Here is a 21,587-nt window from a genome sequence, read left to right on the forward strand (position 1 = left end):
TTCCAGTTCAGGATTTGTATCTCTAACCAGCTTCCTAGTTAAAGAAATGCTCTGAGGGCAGGTTTCTAGACAAGAGACAAAGAAGAGTTGTGGGTTTTACTTAAAATGCCTCTATCTTTTAGATAAATATGTCTGGAGTCCCTAAAGGAGCCCTGGTAGTGCAATGGTTAGCTTGACTGCTAACTGAGAGGTTAGCAGTTCAAACCTACTAGCAGCTCTGCGGTTGAAAAGACCTCGAAGGATTCTCCCTGTCAAAGCAGTTGCCTTTGAGTCAGAACTGGCTCCTAGCCGACCCTCCACCGGGTTTCTGAGGCTGTGAATCTCAGAGGAGGAAATAAATGGCCCCTCTTTCCGCATATGGGGCAGTTACACTCTAGCACTTTGGGTCTCTTGAGTCAGATTCAACTCAGCAGCACACGACAGGAGTGTTTTCACACATTTTTTTACAATAAGTTGCAGGATGTGTTTATTATAAGTGTAAAAGAAAAAGAAGAGAACTTCACAGTTTCAAAGGAATAAATAAATAACTTCGTAAATACCAAGGCATTCTGTCGATTCTCGTTCTCTGAGGCTAAACAAGCAGCTTCTGGGTGGGCATTTCTAGGAAGGATCCGTTAGGGAGTCCTGGTGGCCTGATCAGTAAAGAGCTGCGCTGCCAACTCCAAGGCAAGTGGCTCGAATCCACTAGCCCCTTGGTAGGAGAAAGTTGGGCAATCTCTTCCCTTGCAACAAGCTTCAGAGTCAGCCAGGAGTCTGCAAGTAGTCTGTTCAGAAAAGGAGAAGACGCAGTCCCTCTCTATTCCAGTAGATGGCAGCAAAGATCAACAAATGGCACAAAGGTAGTGTTTCTCCTTCAGAACCGGCCTGCGGATGGGGTGTTGGAATTGCCAGGTTTCATCGCAAAATTGTTAACATTTCTTTAACGGAAATAACAATATATGATTGATGCTACTACTACTAAGATTCTGGTTTCTATTTCCATATTGTGAAAAAATTGGAAAGGGTGAGTTTTCAAAGTAATGACAAGAATTGGACAGGACTTCGCCGTGAAGTAAGTAGCCTGATTCTGGCCCCGACATGTAGATGAACCTCAAATGTGGTCTTGGTCTGAGTTGAGGTCCCTGCGTTGCTCGAATGACTACTAAGGTAGGTTGGCCTGAGGAACCTACCCAGTGGTGTGGAAGCACGGCCTGGCAAACAACTTCCATAAGATCACAGCCTGTGGAGCTGAGGTCTGCAGCGCATCACGTGGGGGTCCACCATGGGCCAGAATTGGCCACGCAGCCATAAGTGAATAGGCCTGGAAGGTTCGATTATCAACCCCTTTGAAAACTATTTACCAACCCCCTCATGCATGGGCAAAGAACATGGGGATGAATGCCAAGGAAAAGAGATCTTGACAAATGGTCCCAATTTTCTGGCTGTGATTAAAATTTATTAGGCCAAGGAAGAGCTAATATGAAAGCCAGGGAATTAATCCTATAGACACTCAGCAATCATTAAGCAGTAGGAATCTGGACGTGAAGAGTTTGGGAAATGATGTGAGGCCGTTTTCTTTTCACTTAAATGCTCACTGTTGATGCCTACCTTATGGTTTACCAGGAGCCCTGTGAGTGAGTGCCTTATGTGCTGCCTTTGGTGGTTTGAATGCACCAACTGCGCTGTGGGCGAAAGGTGGGTCCTCTCCACCCACAAAAGTCTGCATCCTCAGAAACTTGATGGAGAGACTCCAGGAGTCAGGATCGAGACTCGAAGACAGGATGTTAGGTATATTACTAGTATTTTGCTGTCTTATCTATGAAAAAGAGGGCGCTCTGGTTGCACAGTCTGTAGGGAGCTGCGCTGCTCTCCCAAAGGCAGCCTCACCTTAGTGGCTTGAACCCACCTGCGGGCTCCAAGCGGAAAAAGAGGGCACCCCCCCCCATCCCGTGAGAATTACTGCCCAGAAACCCGCTGTAGGGTCAGCTGTGAGTTTGTTCTCAGTCGGTTGCAATGAATTTGATGGTTGGGTTTGTTGTTGTTGTTGTTGTTTTTATGTGAAAAATTATTGTCTTAAACAATAAACTTCTCAGGCAAAGTAAATGAAATTTCCTTTTAGAAATGCAATTTTTGGCATATCGATTGTAGACGATAATTTCTGTAGCACTTTGAACTGCTTTACTCTAGCCTCAGGGTGTCATCTGACCCTGGAAAGCCTGGGGGTATGCACCTCCCCACAACCCTAACCCCCATCATCATCATCATCATCATCTTAACTGCTATTGAAAAGCTTCCTACTCATGGCAACTCTGTACTGGGCTCCTGAGGTTGTAAATCTTAACAGGGAGACTGCCTATCTTGCTCCTGCGTAGGTGGATTCGAACCTGCGGAGAGGTGAGGCCTTTTGGGCGGCACTTAGGAAATATGTTGCTGGCGCTCCTCTCGATTCCTCGGCCTTTGATTACTCCTGCCTGATGGTACTCCTCGTCCCAGTCCGAGCCCCTCTTTGCTCGTCCAGGATAAACCTGGGCGAAGGACTCAGGGAAAAGCAGCAGTGACTAGAGTCAGTCGCTGAAGGTGTGCACGGTAGTATTTTCTAGAAAACAGTTTAGAACTTCAAAATGCATCTCTAAGCCAACGGATACTGTGATTAGAATCGCCTGGGGAGCTTTTGAACTGACTGACGCCACAAGTCTTTGGTTTATTTTTTGGAGACTCAATAAGATGGTAAGATTTCTGTAATGGTTATATAACCACATCTTTTATGAGCAGCTCACAGTACTTCACATGAGTTGGGCGGGTTGGTTTTGTGTTTGTGTGTGTTTTTTTTTAAGTAGATTTTTATATAAGACAATTTTATAGCTTTTACTCTGTCCAGATAAAAGAAGAAATTGGTTGACAAATAAAATAAAAATCCCTTGGCTATATTTGCAGAGGTCTAAATGGAACTACACAGAAATACGGGGAAAATTTTTAGGCGCTGTTTAGAGTTAAGGGGAGCTCTGGTGACTCAGTGGATAAGGAATATGTGCCGTTAACCCAAAGACATACAGTTCAAATCTCCTCCCGTGTAAGTCACAGCCTCTGAAAACTGACTAGCAAAGTCATTTCCAGTGTGTGCAACATTCTGCATGCAGAGTCAAGTAATATGCCTATGACTGCATCTCCTTTCTGTCTTGGCGTTTTGTTTTTCCTCATGGCTGTCCTTGTCTCTTTACTGGTAACTTAAGCAGATTAAGCTGAGGTCCTGGAGTCTGCCTTTTAACAAGGTCCCAGGTGATGTAGATATTGTTGGTCTGTAGAACACACCCTCAAGTAGCCAGGCTAGAAGCAAAAACTCTCTGGACTACTTATTAAAAAAGTAATCTCCCAACACCTAACCAAGCCCTCTTCCCTGAGCACAGGTAATGGTGATAAGAGTAAATTGGGAGGCTGGGGGCTTGACTTTCAGAACACCCTCAAGGCACCAGGTCTGTCCAGTAAAGAATGTGCTACCAAATCAAGCTGAAAGGCAAACTCTCAGCCTGGTACTTTGGAAGACAACTGTTTTGAAGCAACACATTGAAAAGCAACGGATGCACCAGCCAGGATACTCACCGCATTATCTCCAAGAGCAGTCTTCAGGCTTATCCTCACTTTGATGGACTGGTTAGTGTCATACTGGGTATTATTATTATTTTTGTCTTCATCTAATTAACAAGAAATGGAAGACTGCCAGTTATAGAGAGCAGATTGACCGTGTGTGTTTATATCTCCTTCCCCTGTAAAGATCCCTCTTGAGGGCTAATAAAGACATTCACCACAAAGTCGAAAGAAATACACTGAGCAGATGACAAATGATGGCAAAGCAGTAACTGCCTTCTTAGGGGATGGAGACCTGTGACCTAGCGTGTACACAGAGGTCTCGTGGACCCCACAAGAGCTGGGGAATCCAAAACAGACTTGGGGCTCAGGAATGGTAAGAAATGGGAAGAAAATGTCAATCTGAAAACAGTAGGACGATTGAAAACATCAATTCTTGCTTAGGAAATTCACTCAAGGGCTGTGCTCCCCAGTAAAAAAAGAAGAGGAAATCAAGAAAGCAGACTTGGAATCTAGGAAGGTGTAGCTCAACCCAGGGGAGCAGCAAAGGAAAGGACTCAGAATGCAAACTGGTTCACATGGAGGCTGGGGGATTTAAGGCTGAAAAGAACAGATATGTTGGAGTAGCAGGAAAACATAGGGCTGTGTAGATAGCAAAACAGAGACGTTAAAAATAGAGAGGCAGGGGAGCTCTGGTGGCCTAGTGGCAAGAAGCTGCACTGCAATCCCAGAGGTGCACGGTTCAAATCCACCAGATGCTCTGCCGGGAAAAGGAGGGACAGTCTCCTCCTGTACCAGTCAGATCCAATTTGGCGGTATACACACACACACACACACACACACACAAATAATAAAATAATAATTTTAAAAAATTTAAAAAAATTAAAAAAATAGGCAAGGACAAACTTGAGGAAAAACAGAAAGCCGAGGCAGAAAGGAGGTGAAATCATATGTATATTACAAGCAGAGTGTTGCACATACTGGAAACGACTTTGCTAAAAACAGTGGTAGGAGTTCATTGAGTGCATGAGAGAGTTGGAGCCTGCTAGAGATTTTGTTTGAAAGAGGAGGCCGACTGGAAAGGGAGTAAATAGGGGTGTGAAGTAACTTTCCCTGTATCAGGTACGCAGTGGGTGTTGAATAGAGGCTGTGTTCTCTCCTCCGTCAAATGGTGGTTTGCCACTGTAGTAGAGGGAGGGTGTGTTGATCTCGCTCATAGCCCCATCATGAGACAGTAGATTTGGGAGAAACAGAGAGTAACACAGGACATGTGAACACGTTTGTACCCACCTGGAGTCCAGGTGGTTTCCCAGCCGAGAGGAGAATCCTTGTTCTGCTCTTTGAGCCAGGTAAACAAGGGCTCAAAGTAGTTGAGCAGTGGGGTGACATTCATATTCTTAGCTCCCACAACACTCTCCAGTGCTGCAGTCCAGGGCTTGGATTTTCCAAGGCTCAACATCCCACTGTTCGAGAAAATGAAAAGAGGTGTTTAAGGCTATTTGAAAGATTGCTAGATCGACATCTATTCACATCTGTGATCTGCACTTCCTTCTTTTTTGACTTAAGCTTCGTGTCCTCCTAGCGGATAAAAAGATGAAGTGTGGTAACAGGTCTGTTTAGCCCTCACTCTCTCTGCCTTTGCAGTTACTACAAAGGGAACTCTGTAGTTATGGCCTTGGAGAGAGGGGATGGCTGGTCCAATCATTGGGCCACTGTGGCTCCCACTTGACCACAATGAAACATTTCATATGGGCAAGAGGATATTTCTCAGCCCCAGATTTTATTTTCAGAAAATACAGAATGACATTTAAGCTTGCTATTGTTGTTGTCATCGATGTTGTTGTTGGGTGTTGTCAAGCTGGCTCCCATGTGATGAACCCAGCAACCCTAAACAACAAGGAGTTCATGAGGTATTTCTTACAGCAGCTTGTTTCCTGCTTCGGTGGAATTTGAGATGTCACATTTGTACAGGGGACCCTCATGTTTAGCCACCTTACATAGGGCTTCTTGAAACTGAAACTGATAAATGGTCCTGGTGTAATATCTGTACAAGAGAAACAAAAAGAGAAGTCCTACATTTAGAATCATGAAATGAGGCAAAACCCTTCACATTTTACCATCCAAGTAACCAAAGGGAGTTAGGTCAAATCTCTCTCCAGAAAGAATCAGACACAAACCCTACGAGCTTGTTATGATTTGCCTGAATTTTATATACTTGTTATGTAACGTTAAATTAGAACCAACTCATATCTCAGCTTTTCAGAGGCTGTAAATCACACAGGAGACAGCCTATCTTTCTCCCGAGGAGCAGCTGGTGGATTCGAACTGTGTGCCTTTGAATTGGCAGCGCAGTTCCTTACCACTAGACCACCAGAACTTCCTACTATAATTTATATACTAGTAATAGACAATCTGTTACTACTAAATACTACCAGACTTTTGTAATTGTATTGATTTGTACTCCCTCTATATGAATAATTATTGATCCTTATAGCAGGACTATGATATTATTTCCATTTTACAAATAAAGAAGCTGAGACTAAGGAAACTTAAGGTCAGGGCACTGATAGGTGAGGCACATAGATTTTTTTTTTTTTTACTCCGAGTTATAACTTTGACAATATTCTTGCCATTACAGCTCTCTCGGAGCTCAGCCAGTAGTAATGAGAAACAACTAAAAGTTCGACTTTCTTCTTTCTCCCAGTGATACTGTTAACTCCTCAATGGGGTGAAAAGGTCTCACTCAAGTTTAATTTCTTTAATCCAATGATGATTGATGTTGAGTTAAAGTCTCTTTTGAGCATCTGGGGGTTGGGTGCAGAAACAGAGAAGTCACCCTCATCATTTCATCGCTCCCTATTACTTTGTTACTAGTGCAGGGGTTCACAAACCCTGGAAGTTAAACAATGAGAAGGAAAGTTGTTTACCGGATGAATGAGTAGTCATTGGCAACATGGAACAGAGTCGCGGGGTCACAGTACGATTCATCATGACGCACAGGCTCCTCTACCCCAACTATCTTTTGTCTTTGAGAAGAAAAGAAGACACATGAGCCATGAGAACTCCCAACATGAGGAGGGAGAGTTGGGTACAGTGCCTCCCAGCTCATCAGTCAGATGAGCTTCCTATTGGGCCTGGTTGGGATGGGACTAGAAAGAGCATAACTGGATTGGCACATGGCCTATGCCAACAGGCTGATGCACAGCTGAGCCCATGAGGATGGCACAGGGCAGAGCAGTGTTTCCTTCTGTCACACACGGGGTGGCTGGGAGTCAGAACCAGCCATATGTCATCCAACAACAAAATCCACTGTGTGCTTATCTCCCTCTCTTTTTTTAATATCCATAGCACTTTATTGCAGATCTGAGAGAAAGCAGTGAGATCCTTCTCAAAAACTGCCTCATCTCTTATTTTGAAAAATTCAGCCAGGACATACCATTGGAAAATAATTGTATCTTCCAAACAGAGTATGTGGGTGTCATGTGCTGTTGAGTTGGAACCACCTCATAGCTGACCTTCCAGAGATTTTCAGACCCTCTCAATCACACAGGAAGAAACTATCTTTTTCCCACAAAAACAGTAAGGCCTTTAAATACCATAAAATATGATTTATCAAGTGCTAAAAATATACTTGGAAATCTAATAATTACTCTCTGGCACCCACTGCGTGTATATGTGTGGTGAAAATCTATATGGCGAAATGTTTGCCATTTCAACATTTTCTTAACTTGCACAATTCAGTGACATTATTTGTCTATGCTCATCATGTGGTCGAACCACATTTTCTGTGCTCCTGAATGGCCACATTTTAAAAAGAAATGTACCAGAGAAAAATTTTTAAAATTTGAGTAAATTGATCACTGACTAATGTGCCAGTTTAACAGAGAACCTCACACATCAGAAAGTGGACAGTGAGTAGTGTTATCTGACTGAGCCTGCTTGAGGGGGTAGGAGCCCAGGAAATTTAGTCTGAACAAATGGTGCCCAAATGAAGAATTAAAAAACCAAACTGGTAGCAGGTTGTATGTGCACACATGCATGCATGTGTGGGTTGATAGCAATGTCCGAGCCTGAACACCTTTGTCTTTTCTATATACTTAACCCTCTGTCACCAGCCGTTGAGATTAAGCCACTGACATAAGAGTTAGTTGGGCTGTAAAACATTCTGCACAAAATCAACTCTGTTTTCAATTGGTTTCTCTCAAAAGCAGACTCTTTGACCAGGTCCTGAGAGATGATCTTATTAAATACCATCAAAGGAACTTTGGTTCCAGCAAACGAGACAGATAAAAGAAAGCAACCCCCCCCATTTCCAAACCCCCCAAAAGGTGTGGTCTCAAGCACATTACCATATGTGTTAGTGTAGAGCATTTGCCCCAGTTAATCTACCTGAATGGGAGGGAATTTAAGTATTTCTCCACCAGCACTCATGAGCCATTGGCTGAGAGCTGATGGGATGGGAACAGCTTTAGACCCTCACCCCTTCCTGCCATGTAAGGGGTCTGATGACCACAGGAAGCCCTCAGGCCATGGACTATAGCTACCAGTAGTCTCTATGTGGGTATGTGTGCATGTCCCCCAAAGGCAGCCAGATGCTTTTATACTTTAGAAAAGTCCCGAGAAAACGTTGTACCCATTTCATACACTATGACTTACTTCATCTCCCACCACTTTTTCGTCCACTCTTCTTTGGGAATTTCACCCTTAAAGACCATCCACCTCCACTTTTCCAACATGTAAGTGAAGGGCATTGTTCCAACAATCGTGAGCGCCTGCTTGAGTAGGAAGTTCAGATTTGTTTCTGAAATGGCAAGGAGAAACATTCTGATGAGGATGATGACTTTTTTGTCAGAATGAATTTTCTTTATCTCAAGATGTTATTCCTCAAGATCTCTGTAAGAATGCCTACATGAGACATGATTGACTGGGGCCGATACATATACGCTCACAGCATTCACACGTCAAAGGCAGAGCAAAGGAGAAACAGCTTTTTCAAACGAGTGCTCTAATGTCTAGCACCATGTTAGGGACCCTGGTGCCACAGTGAGTTAAATATTGTGCTGCTAACCAAAAAGTTAGCAGTTCAAATCCACCAGCTTCCAGGGAGAAAGATGAAACAGTGTGCTCCCATTCAGATTCACAGTCTGAGAAACTGCAGCGAAGGGGCCATGATGCCAAATGCACTCAATGGCAGTGACTTTGCTTCAGTTGCTATTTTCCTTTTAGTACCGTGGCAATTAAGCCATCTTTGCCTGCTTGCAAGTTTTCAGAGGCTGTAAACTGCATGGGAGGAGATTGTCCATTTTTCTCTGGTGAAGCAGCTGGTGGATATGAACTTTGGGTGAGCAGTGCAACTCTCTATAGCCACCTTCTATATCCGGTCAATTCTTTTTCTAGATCTTTCTTGCTAGAAAGTGTCCACACATTGACGAACCAGTTGTAACAATACTGTTTGGATAAATACCTATTTTTAAAGAATGCCCACTTGTCAGGTAATGCTGGACTTTGCTCAACGCCACGGGGGGAGTTTCTGTTTCAGTGCTGCTTCTGGTCCTGCCATTACAGTGCTTTGTGACCTTCGACCAGTTATTCTGGCTCCTCTATCTTCAGTCTATACCCCCTATATTTTTTTTTACAGTCTATGCCAACATTTCTAGGAAGTTTTCATTCTTTTTTTTCTTTTTAAGCCTAAAACCAGAGAGATCTAACACTAATTTGCTGGGGGACCTTGGATAAGCCACTTCAGTTTTGTGGCCCCGCTTCAGCATCATTTAAAAAACCAAACTTGTGTTACATTTTTCTTAGAGAGAACCCCACACACATTCATTCAGCTATCACTCTTATTCCCCTTTCAAAGATGCAAACCCACAAAGTGGTATATTCTGATATTTTTTTTTTTTAACTAGGAGCAATTCCCCACCCAGTAACTCATACTTGAATAGACTTGAACTTTGTGTAGGATTCCCAAGGCTGTAGTCTCTATAAATAGAGATTGCCACATCTTTCTCCCATCAAGTGACTGTTGAGTTCAAACTACTAACCTTTAACCATCAATCAGCAGCCAGACCATTGACCACTGTACCGCCGAGCTCCTAGCAGTTCCCAGATACCTATAAAACACCTTCTAGCTGATGTGACCAAAAGTCAGAATCTCCTATGCTTGGTCGTAAAAACGTGTGCCCCCCTCACACTTGACACAAGTCGTGAAAGAATTCCTACCATTGTCCTCTTGAAAATCAGGTGGCAGAAGGCCGATGCCTTTCAGATGCTCAGGTGTGGCAGCAGAGAGTGACATGATTTCTCCAACGGCCTCATGGAACCCCTCGTTAGCGCCATTTCGTTGCAGGTAGGGCTGTTTAGCATAAGCCATGTCATACTGGATGTGGCCCATCTCGTGATGGGCAGTCAGGAAGTCATCCATTGTCACCTTGGTGCACATCTTGATCCTGCAAGTAAACAGCCAGGATGAAAACCAACCCCTTCCAGCCCCACTCAGTCATCACAGGAGGATTTTATGGGGCTTTGGTAGCACGGAGCATCTTTCTCTCTCTCTCTCTCTCTCTCTCTCTCTGTGTTGTCAAATCGGATCTGATTGGTATAGAAGGAGATTGTCCCTCCTTCTCCAACAGAGCATCTGGTGGATTCAAACTACACACCTCTGGAACTGCACTGCAGCTTCTTGCCACTAGGCCACCAGAGCTGGCCATGGAGCATCTTTCCAGGACTTAGTCACCTTGAGTTTTTTGGAAAGAACTGTATTTTTTAATTAAACTACTCAATGATTTAATTAATTGTTTAACAATTTTAATGTCACCGTTACTAACATTTTCTTTAAAATGCTGATATTGAGAAATGACAATTTACTCTTTGCTTTTTTAATTTTAGTGGACACTGTAGGAAAGAGAATTTTGAAGTACATTACTTTTTCTATTGCCTGTATTCATTTTAGTATACAGAGAATTATACGTTTAGTATAATTATATTTTCTTTTTATTTTATTGTAATGAACATTTACAGAGATTTTGAATTTCCATTAATTCATTGTTGTACTTTTCTCCCTGCCCACCCCTCCCCTTCAGTTCACTCTTCTCTTTGAAAAGAAAAAAGAAAAATTCCTTCATTGGTATACAATCCCCCCCATCCCTCCACCCTGTGCCCCGCCCTGAGTGCACTTCACTAGGCAGCCTTCATTCTGGACACCCAATTATATATCACTTTTAATCTGTTCTTTCCCTCATCTGTTTCAATACAGTGTATGTTATGTATCCAGTTTTTCTCTCTTACCCCAACCCTGATGTCAGTCTTATTCTACAACAGTAGCACTATGCAGTATTTGTCCTTTTGTGACTGAGATATTTCACTCAGCATAAGGTCCTCCAGGGTCATCCATTGTGAATAATATTGCATGAGTTCCTTGTTTTTCAATGTAGCATAGTATTCCATTGTGTGAATATACCACAGCTTATCTATCCATTCGTTTGTTCATGGGCACTTGGGTTGCTTCCATCTCCTTACTATTGTGAACAAAGCCGTGGTAAACATGGGTGTGCATATTTCTGTTTGGATGTCAGTTATGGTATCTTTGGGGTATATTCCCAGTAGTGGAATTACTGGGTCAAATGGTATTTCTGTTTGCAACTTTTTGAGAAAGCGCCACACTGCTTTCCACAATGGTTGCATCATTTTACATTTCCACCAACAGTGAATAAGGGTTCCAGTTTCTCCACAACCTCACCAGCATTTGATGTTTTCTGTTCTGTTAAATTTTGCTATTCTGACAGGGTGAGATGATATATCATAGTTGTTTTGATTATATTTTCTTTTTTATTCTTTTAGATCATTGCTGAAATTCATGATTATAATGAGTTATTTTGCTAAAATGAAGGTAAGTAAAACAAATTTCCTGGAATATTATTTTTCATCTAAACATCAACCCATCACCATGTGCAGTACAAATTACATTTAGTCATCTATGCTATTTTACCAGCTTTGCCATATAAAAAGCATTGTTTTGGGCCTGGAAATGTAGCTCAATGGTAGAGCAGTGTCTCATGAACGATGGATCCCAGGTTTGGGTTTCATTCCTGGTCCCAGATAAAAGCATTATTTTAAGTCTTTTATTCTGCCATTTTGAAACTATTATTTATCAATGTAAGAAGAGAAAGTACACTCTAACTATTATCTTGATTTATAGTCTTTTGAAATATTCAAACACTTGGAATGTCCCTGCATTTATATGCTTGCTCTGAATATAGTGAATCACTGTGAATTAGATACTTCACACCAATCCATCAGAATTAAGAGCAAAACTGCTTGGCACCTTTACAGTTGAAACTCCTGCAATCATTCTGAAACAAGGAATTCCCTTTTAATAATGAAACTATTCATGAGAATTGCCCATTTGTAACATCCCATCTTATGGTGGATGGTCAGACAGTAACAGATGCAACTTTACAAAGGAATGTCTCTGTTCTATGCACGAAACATTGTATATTACAAAGAAACCATTAAAAGAAATCTGGAGAAAGAAACTAGACATATTGATGGAGACATTTTAGCTGCTGTTGAAAGGACCATGTTAATAGGCACCCAAAAGATAGAATGGTGAGATTATTGTCAGAAATTTTCACTCTGTATGGACATTTTGATTTGTTTGTGTATAGGTCTGTGTATCTTTCCATAATAGTAGTAACTTTTCATTTTCCATAGAGTCTAAGGTGTGGATATTAGGCATATCATTTAATCTATCTTAATTATAGCCAGGGAACAGAGAAGTGGGTTACTACTAAGGCTTAGAAATAAGGTGGAAGATGATGAGTAGAATCACCATATTTGATGTGTGATTTTGATCTAGAAAAGCTTTTTGGTTGGCCATGTTTTCTTTTCTTTTAGGATTTTGTATATGCCATCCCATCACCATCTTTCCTGCACAGTTTCTGCTAAGAAATCACAGTTAAGTCTTATCTGTTATTTGTGTAGGTTACTTTTCATTTTCCTTAAGCTGCTTGCAAGATCCTTTCTCTTGCTTTTGGAAAGTTTGACCATGATACATGTCTTGGTAACTTTCCTTTGGCATTTATCCTATTTGAAGTTCGTTGAGCTTCCTGAATTCATGTCTTCATTTTTGTGAATTCTCTTTACGTTTTTATTGTGAGTTGAGTGGAGATTTACAAAGCAATTTGATTTTTCATTCAACTATTCATACACATTTTGTTCCGTAACATTAATTTCGGTACTTACACTCTAATTGCTCTTTTCCTACATCCTCCCTGCAATTCTGATTTCTGTTAACCCTTCTATAGCCGTCTGTGTCTTCTCTTTCTTTCGTGATATTGTATCAATCATATTCTGACTTGATATTGCCCTTTTCTTCATCCATATTAATCTATGCCTATTATTGGTTTGCTAATTTTTACTCCCCCTCCCTTCTTTCCCATCCTTGATAACTATCCAACAGTGATTCTATCTGTGTGTGAACCTTTCCTTAGTTTTTTTAATCACTCACATTGTCATGCATTGCCGTCAAGTCAGAACTAACTCAGAACTGACACTCCAGGATGTTTCTGAGCCTGTAAATTGCATAGTCCATCTTGCTTCCTCAGAACCACTGGTGGATTTGAACCACCAGAGTGACTCAGCTCTCCCTCAGCAGTGCAACTCCTTATGGACCAGAGGTCCCTAGGAACTTTTGTAATAGTGGCTTTATTGCATAGTAGTCCTCTGTGACTGATTAGTATCATTCAGCATGGCTTTCTCTAGATTTATTCATGTTGTACAGTGTTTCATGACTTCTTTATCATGTCTTCCTGTTGCATTATACTCCCTTGGGTGAATGTACCATAATTTCTTTAGCTATTCATCTGTTGATGACACTTGGGTTGTTTCTGTCTCTTTACTATTATAGATAATGCTGCAGTAAATGTGGGTGTGTGAGTCTGTCAGTTTGTGTTGCAGCTCCTATTTCTTTGGGATATAATCCTAGCAGTGGGATTGCTGGATCAAATGGTACTTCTGTTCTTAACTTTCAAAGGAAGTGCCAGTCAGATGCTTCTGTCATAAGTGTTAAGAGCCAACTGCTATTCATTTCTCTGCCCTTGGCCAAGTAGGAGATGATTTGACCAGAAAGAAGGATTAGTTCCCTCACACTCAGGGGCAGTTCACAGCCAGTGACTGATTAAGATGGGGGCTCAAGGGTTAGTCCCCTTGCTACCAGGTGAGATCAGTCACTCTCGAAAGTGTCCTTTGGGGTTGGGTGGAAGCAGGTCTCCAGCTAATACCACTCACTTCTCAGCTCCTCTCACTGTCCCAGCCTGCTTCCTTTACCCCCTTAGCTGAGAGCACTCCCCCAAAGAAGCATTTCACAGAAGTCTAACTGAAGAGAAAAAAGACTCAGAGAACTGCCACCTACACTTGCCATGGGTCAGAATTGACTCAGTGGCAGTTAGCATGGATTGGCCTCTGCTTTTATATGGAAGGAAATTGAAAGCTAAGGTTAAACACTAGCCCAATGTTGTTGCTGTTCTTGTGGTTAGGAGCGATCTGGTCAACTGCAGTTCATAGTGACCCTGTGTATAGAAGCACGCCCTGTCCGTTCCACCTGCACGATCTCTGCTGTGCTGAAGCCCATTGTCATAGTCACTGTAGCAGTCCGTCTTGTTGAGGGTCTTCCTCTCCTCGTTGACCTTCCACTTTTCTAGGCATGATGTCCATATCTAGTGACTGGTCTCTTCTGATAGCGTGCTCCAAGTAAATAAGATGAAGTCGCACCATCCTTGTTACTAAGGAACACTCTGGTTGTCCCACCAGGACAAGGTCTTTGGTTCTTTCAGCAATGCATGGTGGTGGTGGTTGTTGTGGATTGTCTTCAAGTTGAGCATGACTAATAGTGACCCTATGAACAAAAGGCCTGAAGCCCCTCAACAACCATTGACATTTATCAAAGTTCATAAAGTTTCCAGAGGCATGTTGTTTAGGAAGTGGATGCCACTTTTGTTTCCAAACCTGTGATAGAATGTTATTGAGCGAGTCACCTGCAATGCATAGCGACCCTGAGTACAGCATCTCTGAACCCTTCCCTGTCCTGAGCCAGTGTCACTAATTCTGACACAACAACCCCCATTGCCCCAGTTACTGTATCAATCCATCTCATCCGGCATCTCTCTCTCCTGCATTGTTCCTCCACCCTTCCAAGCATGATGTTGTTCTCCAAGGACTGAACTCTCCTGGCCATGTGCCCAAAGTATGTGAGACAGAGCTTCAAAATCCTAGCCTCCAAGGAGAGACTTGTTTTCACCCTCTCCAAGACAGACCTATTTGTTTTCTTGGCGGTCCATGGTATGTTCAAGACTCTTCTCCGGCCCCACAATTCAAAGGCATCAATTCTTCTTCTGTCATCCTTAGTCATTGTCCACCTTTCTGAATCATAACAAGTAATAGAGAAAACCATGACCTGGATTAGGTGCACCTTTGTCTCTAGACTGACATTGTTGCTGTTCACCACTCTGGAGAGGTCCTTGGCAGCAGATATTCCCAGTGCAATTTGTCTTTTGACTTCCTGACTGCTAATGTTAAGAGTGTTGATTGTGGAGCTGAGCAAGCTGTAATTGCTAACAACGTCAGTCTCTTCTCCTTCTACTATGGTGCTGCCAATTGATCCAGTGGTGAGAATCTTTGTATTCTTGATGTTGATCTTCAATCCATATTTAAGACTACCTTTTGCAGCAAGTGCTTTAAGTCTTCTTCAGTTTCAGCAAGCAAGGTATATTCCGTATTCTTTGCCAACATCACAAGTCAAAGGCTGAACATTGCATAGTCATTACATGATGCATCTGGGATTTCAAAGCCTTTTCCCATTCAGCCAAGCATCTTGGGCTCTTTGCCCTCTTATGCCCATCATTCTAGCCTGACTTGCTGGTGCTAGTACCCACCCAGGTCCAATCCAGCCTTTCCACATTGGAGTGTTTGGTTCTCTCAGTCCTGTGTCCCACTTCTGTTTCTGTCTGCTCAAACTCTTCTCCTCTCAAACTCAGTTAAAATCTGATCCTATTCTCTATTTCATATCTTGTCACTTCTCTCCAGTTCCCCGTAACATGTTACGTGTCCAACTCTTCTGAAGTGTACCATTTTCTCCCAGCTACTTTACTCACCTGTCCCATCTCCTTCTCATAAGGAAGATGTGGAGGGGAGGATCATGGTCTGATTTACACACCCGTCTTCCATAAAGCGAACCTTTCCAGATGTGGACACCAACATACCACCCACGACTATGAAGCTGTGACAAATGGTTGTCACTTCAAAATGATTGGGATTATTTAAAGGTTTAAAGCAGAGCCAGTTAATTGGTCCCCTTGTTAGTGTGTAAGGAAGGAAGGGCCACACTACCTGAAGTCACCTTTCCCCAGGTCCCAGGCTGTGGGATGACAGACCACTTTCCGGCCGTCGCCTGGATCAGTTAGCATGGAATTATCCCAGAATCCTTGAGTCATATTAGGGAGGCCAATAGAAACAAAGAACTTCTCAGCCTCCCGGAATATCCTTGTTGCATTCCAGTTCTGGGGAAAAAAGGAAGAGTATTGGATTCCAGCATTAAAATAACAGCATTTTTTCTGATGAATTGTCATTAGTATAAACTTCCTGGAAAGCAGTTTGGCAGCATACATGGACGACTTTCAGACTGTTTCTGCTCCTTATCTCAGTAACCCTGTTTCTAGGACTTGAATCTAAGAAATCATCAGAAATTAAGAATTGTACTTTAAGTGGTGATTATTATTAGAGGGGGGGGAATTGGACACAGCCACTTGAAGGGTTCAAGAAATAACGATACTCTTATAAAGTGGGAAGGAGACTTGGTAGCATAATATGTGGAGCTGCTAACCAAAAGATCGGTAGTTCGAATTCACTAGTCACCCCTCGGGGGAAAGATGAGTGTTCTCCTTGTGAAAAGATTTACAGCCTCAGAAACCCAATAGGAGATGGCTATGAGTTTGAATTAACTCAATAGTCATGAGTTTGGTTTTTGCAATAGAGTAGAAGGAGCCCTGGTGGTGCAGTGCTTAAACACTCAGCTGCTAATAGAAAGGTTGGCGTTTCAAATCCACCAGCTGCTCTGTAGGACAAGATTTGTCAGTTTTCCTTCTGTAAAAATGTGCAGCCATGGAGAATTTGCCAGTGGTCCAGCTCTGTCCTATAGAGCTGCTATGAGTCAGAATTAACGTGGTGGCAACGGGTTTGGTCTGATTTGGTTTATACAGCAGGAAATGGTGCCACATGAAAATTGGATTTCTAAGAAACGGATGTGATAAAATATTTGCAATTTAATAGTATGTGAAGAAGTCGAATTAATAAGCTGCTTATGGAGTTTAATGTCATTTATGTAGAATAATCCTAATGAGAAAATACGTAGAAAATATAATCCAATAGCCTGCATGGGATTATGTATGATTTGTTGTTATATTTTACATTCTAAGGATGAACATAAATAATGATGATCTGTTTACCATGGCAAGTAAAACATAAACATTCATTTACAGAAGAACATTCAAGACAGTTCAAGTCCACTGTCATTGTTTGTGCTCTTGCAAAGAGATACTAGCAATGAAGAAAACGTGGGTGCACAGGTGCTGGGAATCAAAATGACCAGAAGAGGACCAGCAGCCAATTGGCAGTTGGGCCTTTGTATCACCGTTATGTGTGGGACCCTCAACTTTTAGAATGCTTTGGAGTTGGGGTGAAGCATCAGTCCCCCTCTACTCCCAGCATACACTGTTGGAACCACTGCTCAGGAAATAAGGCCTACATTGGGCATGTTGAGTTTGTACCATGGGCAGATAATTTATGAATCACTTATTCTGACACAGAAAACTTCCTTTGAGCTCAAAGACCAATAAGTCTTGTTTTTTCCCTATGATATCCCTTGAGGATAAAAAAAAAATATGACATGAAGCTATGGGCAGGGAGGTGGGGGTGGGGGTGGTGCTGGTCGTGATACACATGGCATTCTTAAGTAAAATGAATGTATATGAAAACAGAGCTGACAAGAAGCATTTCAGGTCGAAAGGAGGGAAATGCGAGGTAGAATTTCAAAATTTCATGGACCCATTATTTCTGGAGTGACTGAGGCCAGATTAGCCTCAGAAACTATTGCTCTGGGACATTTTTAAAACCTTATGCCAAAATTATCCTCAGAAAGCTTCTTTAAACCAAACAATAGTTTATGTTAATTAGTAAGCAGTGTCTGCACTGAGCTCTTTTAAAGAATGATTTTTTTTTTAAATTTTATACTGGTCTAATTACAAAGTTCATATACATTGTTTTTCATACCGGATCTTTCTTTATGTGGGATAAAAGTGAAACTTGAAAGGTTAGATAAACTTGGAAGAAGTAAGTTTATGTTAATGGAAGCATAGTTTGGAAAGGGACAGTGAGAATGGTTGCACAACTTGAAGGATGTGGTCAGCATCACTGAATTTTATGTATAGACATTCTTGAATTGGTGTTTTGCTGTGCATATTTTTACAAAAACAAAAAGTAAATTTTAACAAATTCTTTACATGGAAACATCAATGAGTTAAGAGTTTGAAACATATTCTCATAAATTATCAATACCAAAAGCAAATTGCTACCAACAATGCTAAAAGAATATTGAATGAGGAATGAATGAATGAATGAATGAATAGAAAACTAGACTGGGAATATCCAGAGTTCCAAGTTTAGACCTTAGTTGTCCCTAACTCTGTGACTTTGAGTAACTCGAATACCTGAACCTACCTTTCCCCATATACAGCAATGAATTACCACAGTGCTTATCTCAGTAGTCTCATAGGCTTGTTGTAAGGATCGCTTTAGGAGATATTGTGTGAAAACACTTAGGGATGGTGCAACCACTGTGGAAGGCATGGTATGGTGCTTTCTCAAAAAGTTGCAAATAGAGATACCATTCGACCCAGCAATTCCGCTACTGGGAATATACCCCAAAGAGTCCATAACTGCCACTCAGGCAGATACAGGCACACCCATGTTTATTGCAGCTTTGTTCACAGTAGCAAGGAGTTGGAAACAACCCAAGTGCCCATCAACAAACGAATGGATAGAGAAGCTGTGGTGTATTCACACAATGGAATACTACGCTGCATTGAAAGACAAGGAACTCATGCAATATTATTCAAAATGGGTGAGCCTGAAGGACATTATGCTGAGTGAAGTATCTCCATCACAAAAGGACAAATACTGCATGGTGCCACTGTTGTAAAACAGGACTGACCTTGGGGATGGGGGGGGAGACTGAGAAAGATGGGTTCAATAATGTATACTGCACTGAAACAGAGGAGGGAGAAAACTGTTTAAGTGGGATAGTTGATTAGGTATTTTTGTCATGACAGGAGTCCAGAGCGAAGGCTGCATAGTGGAGTGGACCTGGGGGAGGATTTGTAAAACAACGAAAGAATTTTACTTTTCCAAGAGTGTAGTGTACTAGGGGGGAGGGTTGGGAGGGGAGAAAAGTGCAACAATGAATGAATGGAAATCCAAAGTCTCGGTAAGTTTTCATTGAAATTAATAATAAATTTTTTTAAAAAGCCACTTAGGGAACTACAGAAGGGTAGGCATCTACCACTGCTCAGCTGTGAGATGGGGAGGGCACAGACTCGTGCCTGCCTCACCCTCTCATTGTGTAAAGCTGGACTCAATTAGAATAAACCTGTGTGGCTTTACGTTTTTTATCTTCAGTGGAAATTTCCCAAGAATGTGTTATGAGTTAGAGATGTTCATTGCAATGGCACCTACAGATTAATGAGCAAAATTGCATCAGTGCAGACACAAGTAAATTAGGGTGCAACCACTAATGTGTATATTGCTAATAAAAGAATGATTAGAAAGTATACAGAGAAAGGTAGAACTTTAGTTGAATTCATGAAAGTAAATAACTATACCAAGATAGTAAAATAATTATTTAAAAAATAATTATAAAGACTCAGAATATTTTCAACAACAATGACCTTTTTCTTTTGAGTCAAAGTTTACAAATCCTATTGAGTTTTCATCCAATCATTTATAGGCATTTTCTTTTACAACATTAATTACAACTGATTTATAGAATTAATTACAATTTATTTCTAGAATTAATTATAATAACTTGTAAAATTCTGAGTGTATATTGGTTTTCCTTCCACTCCGCTTAGGTCTTTATTAAATTTTGCTTCCCTCTTTTTCTTAGTTCACCTGTTGGCCCTCCGTAATTGATCCTATCTGTATGTAAGCCTTTCTTTTGCTTTTTCTACAAGTTGGGGAGAGAAATACCATTTAATTCAGAAATCTCCCAACTAAGTATATATCCCTCCCAAAGAAATAAGAGCTGCAGCAAAAAGGACCTTTTAGAAATGTGCAAAAATCTTCTAATGTGATACTTGGGGTTGTTTTGGAGGTTTTTTGTTTATTTATCTGTTTTATTATTCACAGAGATCATTGATTGATGACTTAACAGTTACTACCTTTGGAAAGAATGATGTCAACTAGGAGTTTATTCTACAGCTTCCTGATTACTGGGAGTTTCAGGGCATCTTCATTTTGAATATCCCTCAAAAAGATTGGCACCTGACTTTATAAAGGTTTTTTTAAAAGTTTTTTTTGAAAAGGTTGGTCTCTGACTTTATAAGCCACTTTTTCATGAAAAGACAGCTATACAAGAAAAAGAAACTTAAATGACCTTGAAATTTTTTTTTGTTTATATGACTTTGTATACTAAAAGATATAAGGCAGCTGGCAAAAAAGGAAATGAAGTTGAAAACGAAATTTTGGTGGTAAGGCTTTTTTCTTACCTGGTTCACCATTGCCTCAGTAACATCTATGTTTGGTTTGTTTTCAAACGGAACTGTCAGAGGGTACAGATTTGTCCAAAATCTACCCCACATATCACCTAGTTTGAAGAGAACAAAGGTTTCATTAATATATTGCAAAGCTAGCATAAATATAGATCCAGTTTTCTATTGTGCACGAGTTAGAGGAATATTCTAGATTTAATGCACTTTCTGCCTCTCCATTTCACTATCTAGTTTCTTATTTGAGAGTTTCAACACTTGTTTCTTCTTCTTTGTCCTCTAAAAGTTCTACCGCTTATTCCATCTCAAATCATGACTCAAAAGTCCAACTTATTAAATATATGGAACATCAAAGCTACTATAGATTGTGTGTGTGTGTGTGTGTGTGTGTGTGTTTACACACACACCCCCCCCCCTATTATTCCCGAAATACTACAAATTCACCTATTAGCAAGTGAAGGTAGAGGATCAGCAAAAGAGAGGAAGATTTTCAACTGGATGGATTGACACAGTGACATGGGGCTTAAGTGTATCAGAGATGATGAGGATGGCACAGGACAGAGCTCAAATCAGCTGTTCAGAGGGTCACTATGAGTCATGCGGGACTTGACAGCACCTAACCGCAACGAACATTGGATTCAGCAGCTTATATAGACTTAGGATTCAGGAACTTCTGCTAACTAGTAACTGAAGTATTGCCTTTGCATTATGGTGTTAACAGAGAATACTGAATAGATCGTGGATTTCCAGAAGGATGAACAAATCTGTTTTGGAAGATGTGTGGCTAGAATGCTCTTTAGAAGTGAGAGTGGTGAGACTTTATCTCACAGCCTTTGAACATATTGTCAGAAGAGGCCAGTTCCTGGAGAAAGACCTCAAGTTTGGTAGCAGGTCAGTGAGAAAGAAGACGACCCTCAGTAAGATGTATTGGCACCATGGCTACAATCATGTGCTTAAGCGTAGCAGTAATGGTGAGAGTGCCTCAGGACCAGGCTGCGTTTGATTCTGTTGCACTTAGGGCCACTGTGAGTTTCAACCAATCTAGTGGCACCTCGCAACAGCAACTCGGTTCATTGTGTTCTTGGGGAGCACAGACAGTTAAGCCTGTTTAGCCATAAGTTTGACCGTTCCAATCCACTCAGATGTGCCTCAGAGGATACCGCAGGTGGCATGAGCCTGAAATGTCACAGGTTTGAAAACTGCAGGGAGCAGATC

At 41.4% G+C, this 21,587-nt stretch overlaps 1 protein-coding gene across 1 annotated transcript in view; it reads right to left on the minus strand.

The window, feature by feature from the left end:
• ACE2 (angiotensin I converting enzyme 2) overlaps positions 1-21,587 on the minus strand; it is a 46,801-nt gene that overhangs the window by 8,229 nt on the left and 16,985 nt on the right. The window contains exons 7-14 of the mRNA XM_006892395.1: positions 20,373-20,470; positions 15,943-16,112; positions 9,781-10,007; positions 8,218-8,362; positions 6,489-6,587; positions 5,483-5,605; positions 4,849-5,024; positions 3,577-3,632 (exon numbers count right to left, since the gene is read on the minus strand). Of these exons, the coding sequence (XP_006892457.1) occupies positions 3,577-3,632; positions 4,849-5,024; positions 5,483-5,605; positions 6,489-6,587; positions 8,218-8,362; positions 9,781-10,007; positions 15,943-16,112; positions 20,373-20,470 (1,094 nt within the window). The remainder of the gene's footprint in view (positions 1-3,576; positions 3,633-4,848; positions 5,025-5,482; positions 5,606-6,488; positions 6,588-8,217; positions 8,363-9,780; positions 10,008-15,942; positions 16,113-20,372; positions 20,471-21,587) is intronic.

The sequence above is a fragment of the Elephantulus edwardii genome, unplaced genomic scaffold (genome assembly GCF_000299155.1).
Source record: "Elephantulus edwardii isolate Elephantulus edwardi_28Jun2011 unplaced genomic scaffold, EleEdw1.0 scaffold00115, whole genome shotgun sequence".
Taxonomy (NCBI): domain Eukaryota; kingdom Metazoa; phylum Chordata; class Mammalia; order Macroscelidea; family Macroscelididae; genus Elephantulus; species Elephantulus edwardii.